The sequence below is a fragment of the Chelonia mydas genome, chromosome 7 (genome assembly GCF_015237465.2).
Source record: "Chelonia mydas isolate rCheMyd1 chromosome 7, rCheMyd1.pri.v2, whole genome shotgun sequence".
NCBI lineage: Eukaryota > Metazoa > Chordata > Testudines > Cheloniidae > Chelonia > Chelonia mydas.
In genome coordinates, this window is record NC_057853.1 from 32413818 (window position 1) to 32431783 (window position 17966).

Consider the following 17966-nt stretch of genomic DNA (forward strand, 5'->3'; position numbering starts at 1 on the left):
GTGGTATCAGTGACTGGACGAACCACGCTGCCCAGTGTTGTCATGCAAGACTTGGTGTTTTAGCTAGCTCTTGGCTTAAGGAGTGAATAGCACTACAGAACATGAAGTGTTAACTGAGCCAGTGACTCCTTTAATGGGTCACACAATATGACAGCAGATCAGGCAGCCCTCCCAACCCTGTCCCACCAACAGGGGCGTCAGAAATATCCTGCAGTTGGATTACTGCTGTGGCACCGATCTCCCATTGCAGCAAGGACCCTGTTTGTAAGGCTGAAGGCCTCCAGAAGAGCCGAGCTTCCAGGAGCACACACTTTCCATACAAGTGTGCTTGGGATCATACCCCCAAACCCTGCCTTTAAGAAATATAGCCCAACTCCTACAGTAGAGCACAGCACCACATATTGGTAGCAAATGGTTATGGGCTCCCTCATCCAAGTCCACAGAATTAATTAGGCCTTTATTAAAAAACTGCTTTTATTCATTGGAACCTCCCCTCTTAATGCAGTTTTATTCATACACAAAAAAAGCAGTAAGAAATGGCTGCGGGTGACTGAACGGAAGAGCGTTTTACACATTATCGTCAACAGAAATTGCTCCAATTTGGGGGGCAAAGGGACCCCAGACCACAAAACATTCAGATGTTAAAAGATTCTAGGCACATGGCAAGAGAAAAGCAAATGGACCTTGAGTGTATGCAGTAGCAGGGCCTTCTCAGTGCCTACTGAAACCTCTTAACTACCCAATTAACCACTAACAACTCGCTACTGCCTCCTATGGGGCATTCCAATACCCAGTTAAGAGAACAATGGACCCGCCCCTCCAGCATGCTTACCACTATTGTCTGGTATAGTTATCCCTTGACAGAAACAACCCTCACCAAGCCAAAGCCCTGACTTGGGGTGTATTACAGCTGGGGTTCACAAGGCCCAAAGATCAGCTATGGTACTTTCCTGCCTCTTTCCTCTGGTATGAAGTGAAGTCATGTCCAAGGAGATCTCTAAAATCCATTTGCTTGCCCCTTGCCCGCATTCCAACCTACAGGCACTAGCAGTGCTGGAAAGAGTCTAGATTCAGAGCATCATTCTCCTCAGATGGATTTAAAATCTAAGTCGCAGAGACAGAGAGAGAGAGAGAGAGAGAGAGAGGAGAAAATAAAGTAACAAACAGGTTCACAATATGGAGCCAGCATTCCGACTGCGTTCTTCAAGGGAAGAGTTGCGTCGCTTCACAGAACTGTCCTTTCTCCCAACATGGCCACCAGCCAACTACAGGCAGGTTCCTGCCGAGGGAGTGTCCTCACTGCATTCCCAGAGTCCTCCAATCTCACTGTGGGAGCCCCGGCAGCCCCTGCTTCAGAAGAGAGACTCCGTGCTACAGTGCCCTGAGAGCTAGTGTGGATTCTGCTACCCAAACACACCAGTCGGACAGGAATTGGACATGACAAAGTCCCGAGCCTTCATTCTGAATAGAGTAAGGAGGAGGGTGTGAGATGTCATCTCTGGCACGTTCCCAGCAGCCTGGCTTCACGTGCCTCTCCCCTCCGATTCCTGGCTCCATAAGGTGAGATTCAGCATTTTATGAGACAATTGAATAGAAAAAAAATCCATCCTTCAGTTCTGTGGTGGGGGTGGCGGAGGCGCGGGGGGCATGCCGAATGGTGGCAAGGCCGGCACCCCCATCCCCATCATGGTGACGAAATTAGAAGGGTCCATGGGGGGCGGGGGAGGGGGCGGGGCGTACATCATGCCCGCGGAGCCAGGCGGCGGCGGCGGCGGCGGCGGCGGGGCCCCGGGCGGCAGCGGAGGCTGGACCCCTGGAGGCAAAGGGACCATGGAGGGGTTGCCTTGCATCTGCGGGGCCCCCGTAGAAGCCGCCACCGCAGCCCCCTGCTGCTGCCATGGCGGGATGGACCCGGTGCCAGCGCTCGTGGTGGTGGTGGTCGTCGTATCTGGAATTTAAAGAAGAACAAGGTCACTTGACAGGATCAGGGGTGAAGCTCAGAGTAATTGCAGGTAAGGGAAGTGTCAGCCTCGCTAAAGGGACTGGACTGTCATGGGATGCAGGCTCACCACATGCACAGAGGGCACTACTGGTCCTGGGAGTGTAGGGAGCATTCTCTGGCATCAGTCAGGGCAAGGGAGTCATATGGAGAACTCTACGTGCAGAGAGCTATTTCCATCTCTGCTTTGACACAGCTGAGCAAGTGGGGTGCAGGAGTGCAGCTCCCAAAAGCAGCCAGGGGAACTAACTGCTATGACAGTGTTTCCCTGCCAATGGGCAGCGGAGAGCAGCAATGGGGATGGGGAAGTTATACCACCACAGCCTCTGCAAACATGCTGCCGTGCTCCCACCTCCCCTACCCCTCCTTCTACACCCATGTAACCATATGGGTGAGTGGGGTAGCGTCCCTTTCTCGCACGCATGCGGGATGGGGATAAAGGTAAGAGAATTGCTCTTACTCACTTTGCTGCCATGGCAAGGGAGTACTGGACGCCATACTGCTGCTGGGAGGTGGCGGCGGAGGCTGCTGCTGCTGCTGCCATGGGGGGAGAGGACCAGAGGGAGGCGGGGGAGGCTGACCACTGGGCGGAGGGGGCGGCGGGGCCATCATACCCATCGGCGGCGGCATCATACCTGCAAGGGAGAGGGGCGGCCGATTAGGGGCTGGGCATCGAGGCGACACTGAATCGTGACTTGGTTAAGGGCTTGTGACACAAGACACTCACCTTTTCCTTGATGTAGGCGATAGACCCCAGAGCCCACAGGCGTATTTCCCAGGTACTGATCTTGAGGGAATGAAAGACCGTAGCCTTAGTGCCAGTTAATGAGACTAGGAGATTCTCCCCCCAACAAGCCTACCCGTTAGCCAATAGCCCAATAGTTCACAGACAAAAGCCCATGCAGACACCATAGCCCAGTGATACTCAAACTGTGGCTCTCCAGTCTCAAGTGGCTCTTTAATGGGTCTTCTGCAGCTCTTTGCAGCACGATATTAAAACACTGATTTAATTAACAACCATTAACCACCAATCAGGATGCTTTTACTAGGTTAATAAGCAATAAAGTTACTGACTTGCACTAAGTTATTAACGTATTTGCTGTGAGAGAGAGAGTGTGAGAGTATGTGTAAGCACTAAACATTTCTCCCGTCATTCACATTGCTGTGGCTCTTTTGGGTAATGCTGATCACTAACCTGGCTCCTGAACCACTGAGGTCTGAGTATCATTGCTGTAGCCTAAACTGGAGGACGTAAGGATAAACCCTTCTGCTTTGAGAGGGAGCATGCTGATTAGTGGAGTGCATCACAACTACGGAGCCAACCCCCAACAGCAGTCCCCGCCCAAGCCAACCCCCATGTATCCCCAGTGCCTTGGAATGTACTTACCCATGTGGTGGGGGCCCGGGTGACCTGGAGGATGTGGCCCCTGGTTCATGGGTGGATGATGTGGCTGCATCCAGGGTGGTGGGCCATTGGGATTGTGCTGCATTGGATGGCCACCATGCCCACCCATGTTGGGCATGGGGTGGTGGAAGTTGTGAGGCCCACCTGGACCTCCAGGTCCTCCATGCATGCCATGGTAGGGCCGGTTATCAGAGGGGCCAGAGTTCATCCATGGAGGACGGTTCTAGAGTGGGGGTGAGAAAGGAGCTATTCAGACCTGGCTTTAAATACAATCAAAGCCATCTTATCACGTACTTCAGAGGGGAAAGGTGGAACCAGACTGCTAACTATTAACTGTCGTATTATGGAAACTACAGGACAGGACCAGACTTGGAGGGTCCATCTAGTGTGATATCCTGTCTGATAGTGGCCAGAGCCAGATGCTTCAGAGAAAGGTGCAAGAAACCATACCCTGCATCAGGCAGATGTGGGATAACCTGCCTGAAATTAACCCTCACCCTGTTCCTTACCAGTAACAGACTGGTGCAAGCTCCGAAACAGGTGGTGTAACACCCCTACCAAAGCTTGTTAACGTTGACTACTGTAGCTCTGGATATTCTTGATGTCTGTAGAAGCATCTAATCCTTTTCGAATCTAGCTAACTTTTTGGCCTCAATATTAGGGCAATTATGTGTAGTGTGGAAAAGTATTTCTGTCACTCGTTTTGAAATTGCCACCTTTCAATTTCACTCAACGTTCCCTTGTGCTTGTACTGCGAGATAGGGAGAACTGAAGTTCCTGATCTCCCTTCTCTAGGTCATTCATTTACAGATCTATGTTCTCTGAACAATCCCAACGTTTTCATTCTCTCTACATGAGAATTTCCAAACCCCTCAACATGGTTTGGGGCACCCCAAAGTAGGACAAAACCCAGAGCTGACTGCACAGTTGTTTCTCTCCCTGTGAGCCATTCCAAAAAAAAAAGGGGGGGGGGGGACGACGACGACAGGACGGACTGATTCCTGTCACCACCACTGAAAAGCTGTGGGATTGACACCGCAGTCCATGGGGACGGAGAAAAGGGGCCTATTGTAAGGTGTTTCCTTTGAAGCAAACACTACCAGGTGAAAAGGCCCAATCACTCACAGGAGGCGGCGGGTTGTTTCCTGGTCCCGAGGGTCTGGGCCCACTTGACAGAGGTGTATTGGTGGGGCCAGAGGAAGATCCCACAGATGCCGGGACTGGCGCTTCTCCCAACTCTGCCATCAGGGACAGGTATTCTTTGTCCATGCGGGCTTTGTCCTGAGCAGACTGAGGATCACCAGGTCTGGAAGCCAAAAGTCATATGCCACTAAGCCTGTGGTTTTCAACCTTTTTTCGTTTGCGGACCCCTAAAAATTTCAAATGGAGGTGCAGACCCCTTTGGAAATTCAACCTGTGGTCCGCAGACCACTACCATAGAAGTTAGTTTTCAGTCTAACTGAATAGAACTAAACTATAAAAGTTGCACGTGCTTGGCACGACATTTGATGCAGCATAAGAAAGGGCGCTAAACTGTGGGCTTCTATGGTAATGACAACAATTTGGGGGGTTGACCTGTAGATGGGGGCATTCACATACTTTTGATTTATCAGAAAAACAGAATGCCTTTCCTAGGATCTGGATTTTTTTTTTTTTTAATTATTAGAGTCACCTTTCGCAGACCTCTTAGATAGTCTGTGGACCAGAGATTGAAAACCACTGCTCTAAGCCACACACACCAGATACCAGTGCTATGGGAGGGGAGCAGAGTCCACTGTGCAGGACAGATGGATCCAAAGCTACATCATTCATCTCCTCAGCTTCATATGGAGCAAACTATCAAGCTAAATGAATACAGAAAACTGCTACCATGGATTAGGCCACTGCCTCCATCTAGCCCCATCTCCAACATCAGCCACTAGCTGTTGCTTCAAAGGGAACGTACCAGAAACCCTACAGTTAAGGAATAACCTATCCCAGGGAAAAGTTCCTTCATCCCAATCAGAGGCTGGTTTGGACCCCCATTTCTAATCACCATTAGGTATTGTATGGGATTCATTTCCAAGCCAAGTATTTGCTAAATCCTACCCCTTCCCTGAGTATTGTGCTCAGAAGAAGACTGATTTGTCAAGTGCTTCTGTGCTGGATAGCACATGGATTTCCTAGGACTAGCAGGATGGTCTGCTGCACTTGGCTGCCAAGACGCCCTTCTGGAAGGCTGCAGCATTCCAACCACAGAGCCCATCTACTGACACAAATGATGAGCAGGCACAGCTGACAGAAGATTGCTTAAACAAGCTGGCCTGTGAGATTTACCTAGAGAACTTGCAGTCAGAGGCAATGTGTCCAGCTCCTCCGCATTTGGTACACACAGTGGTGTTGGTGATGCTGCGGGTCTCCGCGCTTTGCCAAGGCCGCAGGATTCTAAGGGATAACAAAGCAGAATTAGATATGCTTGACACGCAAGCAGCAGCAAACATATGCAGCTGCACTAACTTTGCTACTTCCAACAGGCAGGTACTTACCTGTTGTCATCTTCCCGCAGAGTCCCATTAAGCCGGGCCAGCTCACGCAGCTGCATCTTCCGCAAGTCGTTCTGGTCCTCTGGTGTTTCAATGCCTTGCTTCAGAATATTCCGGATCTGGAAGAGACACGTTGCTTAGTCGTATCAAGCTCAAACCCTTATCTGCCCTGGAGAAATTCAGCTCCTAAACTCAGGTCTACACCACAGTTAGAATTCCCGCTTCCCTACAGGCCAATGATAAAGCCAGCCCCCTCATTCCAATTCCTTTCCTATGTCCCTCCATATCACTCCTATGAGTGGAGTGCTGAGATTGAATCTTCCTCCAAAGTGCCCAGACAGGTCTTATTTATTTCATCACCTTGACTCTTTAAAAGAATAAAAGTAGTATGCAGAGCAAGAGGCTGGCAATGGATTACAGTGCAGGAGGCAAGCTGGAGTTGAGTTTCCATGATGTGATCTTTTACCATAGCTGAGACTGACTCCCCCAGATGTTTTCAGTTTGATCACCCCGAGCTTTGCATTTATACCTGTTCCACAGCCTTCTTCACATTCTCCATGGTGTTGGCAGTGACCAGAGCGTGAAGAGGCTCATCTTCTCCAGGCAGCATCTGGCCATCTTTTCGGCCCACCTTCCCTTCCTTCACCGACCCCTTGCCCCGGATCATGATCTTGGCATTGCATTCCTTCTCAATATTCTTCAGCGTATTACCTCTGTAGAACAAATGGTTTTGTTTTTCCCATGCAAACTGGGGGATTTCTCCACTCCCCCACAATGTGACTGTATCACTGCCCCAAGTACTCCTCTTCATGTGACATCAGTTTTACCCCAATCAACACCCTCGTTAGAACACTTCTAGGGGTAGGTCTATACTTAAACTGTTAGTGCAGCACGACTGCAGCTGTAGCACTTTGGTACAGACACTACTTATACCAACAGGAGGCAGTCTCCTGTTGGCATAGGTAATCCACCTTCCAGAAAGGTGTTAGCTAGGTCACTGGAAGAATTCTTCCGTTAACCCAGCGCTGTCTACAACAGGGGTAAGGTCAGCATAACCACATCTCTCAGGGGTATGGAGTTTTCATACTCCTGAGAGATGCAGCTATGCTGGTGTAAATTCCCAGCATAGATCAGCACTAGGTCAATGCCAAGCACACACTCCTCAAACACAGGAATATTTCTGCATTGCCAGTGAAGGCAGAAACACACTGTGTCAGACATGCTATCAAGGATGTCCTGTGAGAAGATAACATGACAGGTAGTTGTTTCAGTGCCACGAAGTTCTACATAAATATACTGGGGCTTGCAGGGTAGAGACAAGAACGGGAATAGCTTCCAAGCGCCCAACGGGCTGCAAGGCAGTAAAGCTACTTTGAGTGTTTTGCCTTTAAAATCCCACAGTACATTCAGCCTGGCTCTCAAAAAGACATGCTTTGAATCATTTTGAAGGCTGACAATTCCTCTCTGGTCTTGATGTCACACCAGCTACCTGCTAGAGTCCTGATGTGCTTTTTCCAGCACCATCTCTCAAGCATAAGCAAGTAAGCCAGCACTGTCCACTACTGCCAAACTCTTGGACTCCAAATTTGATCACCTCTGAACTGCCCTCATTTCACAGAGAGTAGCAGCATCTCACCTGGGTCCAATCAGAAGCCCCACAAAGTTAATCTCAGGATATTCATCCTGTGGGATCATCACCTTATCACTCACGCGGGTCGCTGGAGGTCTGAAAACATCAAAACATGCATTTAGCTAGCCAACACACACATCCACAAGGAACCTGAGCCAGCTGAGATCAGAACTCTTTCCCCAGTTTAGAATGCATTGGTAGTCCAGGGAAACATGGTGGCTATATGCTTTATAGCAGTGGTCTCCAACTCTTTTAAGCCCCAAATCACTTTTTGAATTTAAGGACAACCCAGGATCTACCCCGCCCCTCCCCTTCCCCCAAAGCCCCACCCCACTCACTCCATCTCCCCATCACTCGCTCTCCCCCACCCATACTCACTTTCACCTGGCTGAGGCAGGGTTTTGGGAAGGGGTGTGGGTTCTGGGCTGGGACCGAGGGGTTTGCAGGGTGGGATGGGGCTCCGGGCTGAGCCTGGGGCAGGGGTTTGGGGTGCTGGCTCTGGGAGGGGGTCAGGGCTGGGGCAGGGGTTTGGGATGAAGGAGGGGGTTTGGGGTGCTGGCTCTGGGAGGGAGCTGGGGTGCGGCCTCCCACCGGGCAGCACTTATCACAGGTGGCTCCCTGTTGTCAGCGAAGCGAGGTGAAGGCAGGCTTCCTGCCTGTCCCAGCCACACGCCGCTCCTGGAAAGGGCGGATGTGCCCCTGTGTGTGTGTCTGGTGGGGGGGGAGCATGTGGCACCACACGCTGCCCCTCTCTGCCAGCACCACCCCCTCAGCTTCCATTAGCCACAGCTCCCCAAACCTGGCTAATGGGAGCTGCGGGGGCAGTGCTGACAGGCAGGAGCAGTGCACCAAGACCCCTTCCCCCCAGTGATGTGCTGGCTGCTTCTGGGAGCTGCGTGGGGCCGGGACAGGCAGGGAGCAAGCCTAATGGCAGCCCCACTACACCACCGGAGATCACAATCAACTGGGGGAGTCCCCAGGATCGACCAGTTGATCGTAATCGACCAGTTGGTGACCACTGCTTTGTAGGCAGATCCCAAAGAGCTATTTACGCAGCAGCACTTGTGCAGAGGAAGCCTAGACCATCTGTAATAGGGCAATATTCAAACATGGATTTTGGAACAGGATGAAACCACCCAGGAATGACAGTGCAAAGGCCTAACCATAACATTTGGCAGGATCTTCTCCCTCCACTTACTTGTAATCAGCTGGTGGCTTGAAGTCCGGGTTGAGGGCCACCATTTCTGTGATGAGGTTATGCCTCTCCTCCTCCAGCTTCTTGCGGGTGCGGAACTCACGGGTATTCAGGCGCTTCCCCTCGCTATTGTAAATGGGCTCAGGGGAAGGGGACCTGCAGAAAACACCCATGGTTATTCTTCCTGTGGTCAAACCCAAGTGGCCACTTACAAGTACAGCTTCCCCTGAACCCTAGCATAATTTAGGCAAATCAGAGCTAAATGTGCTATTAAGACCACAGGAAAGGAAGGTGTAAGTTCATTCATGCCTGTCTTATTGCTACATGGATAAGGAGGTTGCAGCAAAACACTGTATGCCACGAGGAGGGGGGAAAATGAGGTGCTTTATAGGGGTAGCAAGGCTAGAAACAGCGACAATGACAGCAACTCTGCCACGAGTGTGCTCATGTATTTTAAAGGGGAAGGTGGAGAGAGTTAATTCGCACGGAGAACAAACTTTCCAGCTTCACTAGGCAATGCAGCCATGAGTTTAGAGAGACTCTTAACGCAGGAGGTAATGCAGGTTAAATGTGGACTTTTAACACCATAACAGAGTAACAAAAGAGATTAGTCTTTTATCAAAGGTGACTAATCCTGCTGGCAACACCCATTAACTCTAGTTCACTGCCCCAATGTAGAGAGACGGTCATGGCTTCTGTCCTGGCTTTTCCATCATTGTGCTGGCAGCTTCAAGGCCGACTCTCAACCTGTTTTCTGTGTTAAGGCTTAAAGGCTGGGTCAAACCGCCTTCTCTTGGTCCACAGTCTGGAGCTGTAAACCTCTATGGAGAACCCTGTTTTCTCCACAGGGTTTAGATGCCCAGAAAGCAGAATTTTTTTTGTTTTTGTTTTAACAGCAAATGTTGTAAAGCTAAAATAAAAGAGTCAGTTTGATTTACCACAGCTGTGTTTGCGGTAAGAAAAAAGCCACACTCCTAGAAATTTGATTAAGTTATGGACCTTTTTTAAAAACATGAAGGAAAATTTAGGATTAGCTGCAAGAAGGGAAGAGATTATGTGGATCAGGTTATTAAAAAAAATACATCCCGGAAGTAATCAGAAACCTACACCTTTGTTTTAGGTTAAGAGAAACTTTTTCTAGCGGGTTAGAGCAAGGATTAAAATCAGTTGATCCCACTGTCTTCTGAGCCTAAAGTGAACCATCAACACATGGAATAAAAGGTCAGGTTTGATCAGGACTAATCATGTCTAAATTACACCTCCATTTCTAGGATTTGAATAAATGTAACACAGTCCAATAGCAGAGAGAGCAAAACAAAAATACAAGGTATCACCCTCCCAGCTTGTTTTTACTAAGCATCTTAAACTCATGTTAGCTAGTAGGTGGTTTAGAAACACATTTTAAAGAATTCAAGGTACAAAGAATTATTAAATGGCTTAACTTGATATTACACCTTCAGAAATTAATGCTAAGACAGTCATTTCATGCATTTGATTCTGTTGAACTGCTGAGGAGCAATTAAGAGTTAGACTCTTCTGTAACTGAATCAGAAACTCCAATAAATTGTTTTTTTTAAACCACTAACAAGTTTGATATTTGACAGATCAGACGACTCTGGCTTTGGATTCTTTTGCTAAACTGATCATTAAAAATGTTAAAGGCTGTTACAGCAATGCCTCACCTTCACAGGAAAAAATTAAGACACCAATAACTCTCCCCTCATCAGTCTGGGTTATTGTTCACATAAGAAATGTCAATCTGTCAGTCAAATTACGACCAACTGCCCCAACTCAATCTTAAAAACCAAGAGCAAGGGAAAAAGGATAGGCTTTACATCTATTCCCTCCTGACAATAAAAGGATAAAAAAAATCACCTTTCAAAGTTTACTAGTAACTTGTAATAACAGTTAAAGGTAACAGTCAAAAAGACACTATGCAGTGGTGCCCTGTAATGTAAAAAGTGCAATGGGAGTGCAAAATTTGTGTGCTAAAGAAAACTAGAGTTATTGCAAGGAAATAAGGCATAATAATTTGACTCCTAGCAAGGCTAAATAAAGATGCAGAAGTGAATGGCTTTAACATCCATGACACCATCTTACTGATCTAATACACCTTCAGCTGGGTAGAATTCAAGCCAAAGAAGGTTTCACTCCCATTTTAAAAGGAAAATGACTTCAGTTGTGCTAAATGCTATAACACAACAAATTCCAGCTGCAAGATGGGGGGGGGGCGGGGGGGGGTGTTACTCCCCTCCTGTAAACAAACCAGACTCTGCTGTTCCATGCTAACAACCCAATTACAAAAATAAAGCGGTTAAATGCTGTTACTTTTCAGAATGTCACTGAAGCCCAACATAGCCACAGCTGTCCAAAAACCTACTGCAACATTTTCACTTCAAAAAGAGTAAATGAGGCTGGAATTATCCCACCACCTTGAGTCCCCAGAATTTCCCGATGTTGGCCAATGCTGTACAATAGCTGGCAGCAAAGAAATTGGTTAGAAAACTCATCTGGCTTTTAAAAAATCATCCTCAACAACCAAGCAGAAAGCTCTGCCATACAAGCTGATCAGAGTATGTTTCCAGGCTGCTCAAACTCAATGATGCAAAAATAAAATAAAATAAAATAAGTGCTTAAAAGTTTGCAAGGTGAACCTGTGAGAAAGACCTCTAGATACTGGGCACGTGCACAAGTCAGACCCTGAAAAAGTACATTAATTGGCTACCTTTATTTCCCTTAAAATAAGTCAGGTTAATTAAACCTACAAGCTTATAAAAATCAAAAACAATGATATACCCTTATTACCCCTTTCCCTGTGGTTTTTGTAGGGCTAGAATTGGTTCCATTCCATCTTCCCTAACAGAAAAACCCCAGCTCTCCTCCATAACACTGTCACATCAGAGCATTGCAGTCATCTGACTAGAGCAGGATTGTATTGAACTGACACATTACGATGCCACCAAAAAAATGTATTAAAAAGGTAAAAGTGTTACTGTCAGCTGGTTAAAACTGTTTCCCAACCTGTCCTCTGGGTTAGGGGGGATGCCCAGGTCTCCTGTGCGCAGTTTACGAGTCAGGTCTTCAATCTGCAGTTGCACTGGAAGAAACCAGGTTAGGAAAGAAAAAAGGATGGAAAAAAGACATTGTTACCAAAAAACATTTCAAATCTTAACATCAAAGCATGAAGAACGGGAGACTTTGCAATGGACGACTGATATTGTGAACAAATCGAAGGAGACCCGCACAATGTTATGTCAGCCAGCTAAGTTCAGCAGGAATCCAGAAAGGCTCACATTGATCTTATTTACATCTAGCTAGCCTTCTTCAAAGAGGATTATTAATTAGAAAGCAAAGTGCTCAACTGAAATGTGGTTAGCAGAAAGAACTGTCCGATCCCTGAGACTACAACCAGCAAGTCACTGGAAGCCAAAACTCTTTCTGACCTGCTAAAACTGGTATTAGATCCAGGCCTAAAGGAAAATGCCTTTGCAAGCAATTCCATTGTCCTACTGGACTACTTCTTTTCATAGCAGAGTAACAATTTTTGTAAATACCAACATAATTTTACTGCTGATTTCAGAGCCAATTAAAAATGTGACTTGGATTAATGTTGCTGAAGTCAGACATACCAGTTTAGAAAAGGTCTCATTTCTTTTCCTAAGGCAAAAGCACATGGGCCATGCACCGGTGCATGTCTTTATTCTTAACAGAACTCCTTAAGGTAAATGAAAACAAACATACAGAAATTGCATGCACTGTACCATGCTACCTAACCCATACTATGTACAGACTCCAAAAGGCCTACTGCCGTTATAGGTCACAGACAAGGTAAGTCAGAAAGATTCAGGGTCAATTGTCAGATGATAAATTACTAAAATGTACAAGCAGCTAAGCTTGATTCTGTTCTGGGTGCCTGATGCTGTACAAAAGAAGAAAGATCAGGATCTCTGAACCCTGAGCAATGAGATTTGGTTAATTTCTGGAGAAGCTGAATAGTACGTGGTGGAGAGGGGTGCTAATCTGGTCCACACTATTTCTTCTCAACATCCCTCCCCCATTTACTATTATTTTTAAATAAAAGTGCTGGTGTTACATTTGCTTCTTACCTTAGCATAGACTGAGAATTCTGAGCTGCAGTTATTTCATCCAATTGGCAGTAGTTATATGCTGGTTCCAGTTTAAGATTGTCTCATTCGCACAGGAACCTTGCTTTTGTTTTGAGTGCACTATGTCTTGCACTTCTAACTCCTTGCAAATGATATTTAGAGCCTCTGAGAAACTAGGATGCTCACTGTCCTTGCCTACCAATCATTTCCCTTCTTTAAACTGTTCTTCAAGCAGTCCTAACTCTGCCTACCCCCCAAACCCTACATCTCTCCTCCTCAATCCCTCATGTCTCCCTCTTCTGAACTTGTATCCTGTGTTTTAAGTTATGCACACATTATAAGCTCTTTGGGGCATGATACATGTCTTAGCTTTGTTGCTGAAATAGCATGTACACATAGGCCTCTACACAAGTAACAAAACAGCAACTTCAAAAAATCTGGAAGTCAGACTATTCATGTCTACATTTCCCTCTGTAGAGCAGCAGATGTCAAAGCAGCTAACAACTGGCTCTTCCCTTAAATATCAGATGTTTGTTTTATGATACTGTATCAAAATCAGCTTTAAATTTCTGCCTAAAGAAGATCTTCTGGTACAGAAACTGACAGAATCAAGGGCAAAACCCACACTGTCTAGAAATTGACCTAGCAACCTTGACAGCAAACCATTAACAAACTTAGCTCTCAAGTAGCTCTCAGCACTGCTGTGGATGAATAAAAAGACTAGTTACAACGCAAGTCAAAATTCTCAGTGGTTATGCAGAAGAAAGAAACCAAGGATTATTTTCAATCCCAGGGAGATGAACTGGATCACACTGTCTTGTGAAGAAGAGCTCGCTTTATGTAAAATGCAAAGACTAGAATTACATGTGACAATGCAAAGTCTCAGACACATTGAAAGGACTTTTTTGCCCTTTTTCACCCTCCTGGTTTATATCTGGTAGTTCATGAAAAGTGAATTTAGCATCACTGTTTGCAACTGAAGGCAAAGTTAATGTTAAACCTTGTATTTATAAACCAAGTTACTTAAACATTCTTATTCCCATACTGGAATGGTGTAGTTCCAAAGACAAATCTTAACCTTTGAAATTCCCTGTTTTCACAATTAACATTTCAAAACCCTTCATTCCCATAGGACTGAGCAGTATCCCTTTCCCAGCAATTTGTGTGCATGTGAATACAGAGCTCATTTAGCAGAGCTCTAAACTAGAAGAGATACTGAAGGTTTAGATTTCTTGCCAAAGAACAGAAGCAAAGTTTCTCTATTTCCCTCAGAGCAAAACCAACATGACCGATACCACCTTGAACACAAAAATTGAACTTCTACAGGTGTCTTTTTTTAAAAAATTAAGCAGCCTAAAAGCAAGTCAGAGACTAGGTTTGAGGGGATTTCTGGTGCAAGGCTGTGCTGTGAAAGAGGTACCTGCTTCCCACATAATACATTCAGTTTGAAGAGGGACCGGAGGCAGTGTTCTCCACTGGAGAGGTAATCCTAGAGGCCCCCACTGACTGTAATGAGATTACTAAATAGATGTTGAAAATAGGGCCTAATATACCCAGAGAAAGGACCACCCCACCCCTACAAAAACTGTTCTAGCCATTCCATTTTCACCATGCCTGTGGAGAACACTACTCCTGTCACAAGCAAGACAGGGGAGCTGCAACAGTGCACGACTGAGCAAAAATGTGCGAATTATTGATTTGAAGTTATGGAATAAGGCCACAATAACCTGAAGTCTAGAAAAAACACAGTTAACTTTCCAAACACTCAGCAACCAGAAATAGTCTCAGGATCACACCACTGACAGCAGATCAGATGGAAAAAGGGGAGAACGTGTATTTACCTATATAAGCTCTCTCTTGCTCACGAGTGAGTCCAGGAGGGATAACAGTGGGCATTCCTGGGATGACAGTCTTCTGTTCCATGGTGTCTTGGTTCCATCTGCTTCTCTTCCGCTTCTTATTAGGGAAATCTAAGGGCAAGCATCCTTCTTTAGACACACTTTGTATTTATAAAGGTGTTTCTACTATTTGACTTAATGCATACATCTTACATAAACAATAATAGCTGCAACACTGAGCACACAGAATTCCCTTAAATCAGAAATACTGTCAAGACAACCTACTCCTTTCAATATCAAATCTCTCATTGGGATGAGGAGAGCTGCTCACAGGGGCAGTAAGGTCAAGTGGGTAGCACACTGAACCAAAATTATATTCTAGTCTATTCACTGACCTGCCATGTGACTTTGGGCAAATCACTTCACCTCTCTGTGCCTGTTTCTCCTCACACCCCTTGTCTATTTAGCCTTTAAGCTCTTATTATCACCATGTTTGCACAGCACCTAGCACAGTGGGAGCGCCATCTCTGTTGAGGCCATTGGGTGCTACCGTAATATAGATAATAGCAGCAACGGCAGAATTTAATCAGCAAACGTTGCCACATTAAGACTTATTTATTATCTGCAAATCAGCAAGGGGCAGAACCAGAAGTGAAATTGAAATTCAACAGAACAGTGGTATCAACTAAACAAAGTTATGCCCCTCCATAAGTCAAGACAAACGGAAAAACAGGAAGATGCTTCAAGATCACCTCTCCAAAGCAAAAGAACTGCTCTCAAATCCAACTAACATTTTTCTAGTCACTTCAGCCACCATTTTTAAAGGGAACGCTGCAGTTCTGATCTCCGTCAGCAAAGCAACATGGCTGCCTCCCACAGCACCATTTCACATTCAGCCGCTCTGCACACATTTCAAGATCCCTTAAGGTAACAACAGTATTCTAGGGATATTTACATTGGATGATGTGATGGGAAACTATTAAAACACCACAGCAGTTTTCCTTTAACAGTAGTGTAGAAAATTGTTACTCCCCCCTCCCTTTTTTTTTATGAAGCTGATCTATGACTTGTTTCACCCAGGTACAACCAGAAAAGCATGTTGTATGATTTGAACACATTTTCAAAATGTGCTCTTCTAGAAAACATTAGAAGCTTAAAAAGATTAACTATCCCTAATCATCTAAGTAAAGAGAGAGACTAATAAAAATAGGAAGTTAAAGAGACCAGGGCACCCCATTTCTTCCCAATCCTACAGAGACCTCCATTTTGGTTGGATGAGTATTTGCTAACTCCTACAGACAACACCAGGCCTTGTCTCTTCCAATACCACCCATCTCAGGCTGTTCAATGCCTTAGGGACTGCAGTTATTTTGTGTCCAAAGTTCCCCTGACTAGCACATGCCCACGTGTTACCTAGAACCCCCATTTAAGTTACCAACCTCCAGATCGGTTTCCATTCCCTTCTTACCCACAACCAGGTCTCGCCACCCAATTAAGAAGAATGTTCTCTTTTTCACTCCCTCCCTCAGAAAAGAGAGCAGCCACCACCTCAACCCCATCCTGGCCCCTACCTCCACATTTGGCACAATTCCAATCCCTTTCTCCGACCTTGCCTCATTTCCCCCCTTTCCCAGTCTACTCTCTACCTACACCTATTATACCCCCATCCCACCCAACTCTTTATTTGCCACAAACTCTTTCCTCTCCCAGAGCACCCAACATCATTGCTTCCTCCCATTCGCAAATCTACCTCATCTCCCACAAATACCCCTACAACGTAGTCTCATAGCCTCCCATCCCCTAAGCCCTTAACCCCCAAATTTACCTCATTGCCGTTACCAAAACTATAACCATCCCTAAGTTTCAGCCCCTTCAACCCCCATAGACCATCTCAAGCCCCCCCCCCGCCATTCCTTTGCTTTTAGCGCAACATTCTCCAAACTTGCCCTCTCAGCCTATACAACCAACTAACCTCAAAAAGCCCCAAGCCTGCCCCTTCACCGCTTACCACTGTCCCATTAGTGTATCCCCCCCCACTCCAGCCCTTTAGCTTCTACATCTCTTCCCTACTGTGCATAACTCTACTTCTATGTACCCCCATTGCCCTATAGTTCCTGAACATCCCTGCCTCAACCCTATCCATATAACTGACCCCCACCCAACCCAACTCTCCCTAGCCCCCCCCCTTTTACCCTGCCCCTCACCGTGATTACTGCCCCCTCCCGGGCCGCTCTCATCCTGCTGCTGTTGCTGCGGCGGCGGCGGCTGCTGCTGCTCGTGGCCCTGCGGGGGCGGCGGCGGCGACGGGTACCGGTATTGTCCGTACTGAGGGGGGGGCTGAGGCCCCCCAGCCTGAGGTGGCGGCTGTTGCTGCTGCGGGGGAGGAGGAGGGGGTGGGGGCGGCGGGGGCTGCGGCTGCTGCGGCGGGGGCTGAGGCTGGGGTGGCGGAGGGGGCGGCGGAGGAGGAGGGGGCGGCGGCGGCAGCGCGGCGAAGGGGTAGGCAGCAGCCGCCATGGGGCCTAACAGAGCGGCTTGGGCCTGGCCCGGGCCTGGGGGTGGTGGAGGGGGAGGGCCTGGAAGGACCAGCCCTGGGGGACCCGGTGGAGGCATCGGGTAGCCCGGTTTCCCCGGCGGTGGGGGTGGATGGAGCTTCCCTAGCGGCGTGGCGTTGGCTCCAGTCGCCGCCATTAGAGTCTCCTCAGCTCGCGGCGTTCGCGTTTCGCGAACCTTCCAGCCTTTCTACCGCATAAAGCTGCTCGAAAGTCATTGGTCGCGGAGATGTCAGTCGTACTCGCGCTTCCTTCCATTGGCAGATTCTTACGTCCGTTGTCCTTCCGCGGGGGCCTATTGGGCGAGATGCTCCAATGAAGGAAAGCGATTGGAGAAAAGCAGTCGAGTGGTGGAGGCAGCGCGCATAGGTCAGTTGAGATGTCACTCTGCAGCGAACTGCGGTGGGAATGGTTGAGAGGCAGGATGAGTGAGCAGCATTGGGGAAAGACAAGTTTTGATTGGTCGACTGGGAACGTAAGGCGTGGTACTAGCTGTATGGCACGGTGGGCGGGAGCGTTGTTGAGTATCCGTGTTGGTACTGGACGAAGAGACGGAGGGCGGGTGCTCGGGGTGGCGAGCCGCGTAGGGATTGGTTGGTTGCGGGGGGGGTGTCTTGCCACACGCGCAGTGCGCCTGAGAGATTTTGGAAACGTCGTTGGCAGACCCCGTACTGTGCGGGGGCGGTTGGTAGTGACGTTAATGCGGAGGGTCGCTCTCATTG

At 47.6% G+C, this 17966-nt stretch overlaps 1 protein-coding gene across 7 annotated transcripts; it reads right to left on the reverse strand.

Moving 5' to 3' along the window:
- Positions 1-456: 456 nt before the first annotated feature.
- On the reverse strand, positions 457-17706 carry SF1 (splicing factor 1). 7 transcript variants are annotated; one of them, XM_037903909.2, is made up of 13 exons: positions 16900-17706; positions 14699-14827; positions 11773-11848; positions 8755-8907; positions 7563-7652; positions 6456-6639; positions 5930-6045; positions 5721-5828; positions 4530-4710; positions 3387-3627; positions 2727-2781; positions 2464-2634; positions 457-1948 (listed from the first exon to the last, which is right to left on the reverse strand). In XM_037903909.2, exons 1-13 carry the CDS (start codon positions 17381-17383, stop codon positions 1699-1701), a joined length of 2238 nt encoding a protein of 745 aa, XP_037759837.2. In that variant the 5' UTR covers positions 17384-17706; the 3' UTR covers positions 457-1698. The 7 variants fall into 7 exon arrangements, with proteins under 7 accessions (XP_037759837.2, XP_037759835.2, XP_037759836.2 ...); XM_037903907.2 differs by having other exon boundaries at positions 2727-2786; positions 16900-17479; XM_037903908.2 differs by having other exon boundaries at positions 2460-2634; positions 2727-2786; positions 16900-17454.
- Between the last annotated feature and the right edge of the window lie 260 nt (positions 17707-17966).

Excerpts from the sequence above, each read along its gene's own strand:
- SF1 (XM_037903907.2), bottom strand. The coding sequence starts at position 17,383 with ATGGCGGCGACTGGAGCCAACGCCACGCCGCTAGGGAAGCTCCATCCA. Across the intron at positions 7,653-8,754 it reads AAGCCACCAGCTGATTACAA|ACCTCCAGCGACCCGCGTGA; the intron begins GTAAGTGGAGGG and ends TGATGTTTTCAG. Across the intron at positions 1,949-2,463 it reads TCCCTTGCCATGGCAGCAAA|ATACGACGACCACCACCACC; the intron begins GTGAGTAAGAGC and ends TTTAAATTCCAG.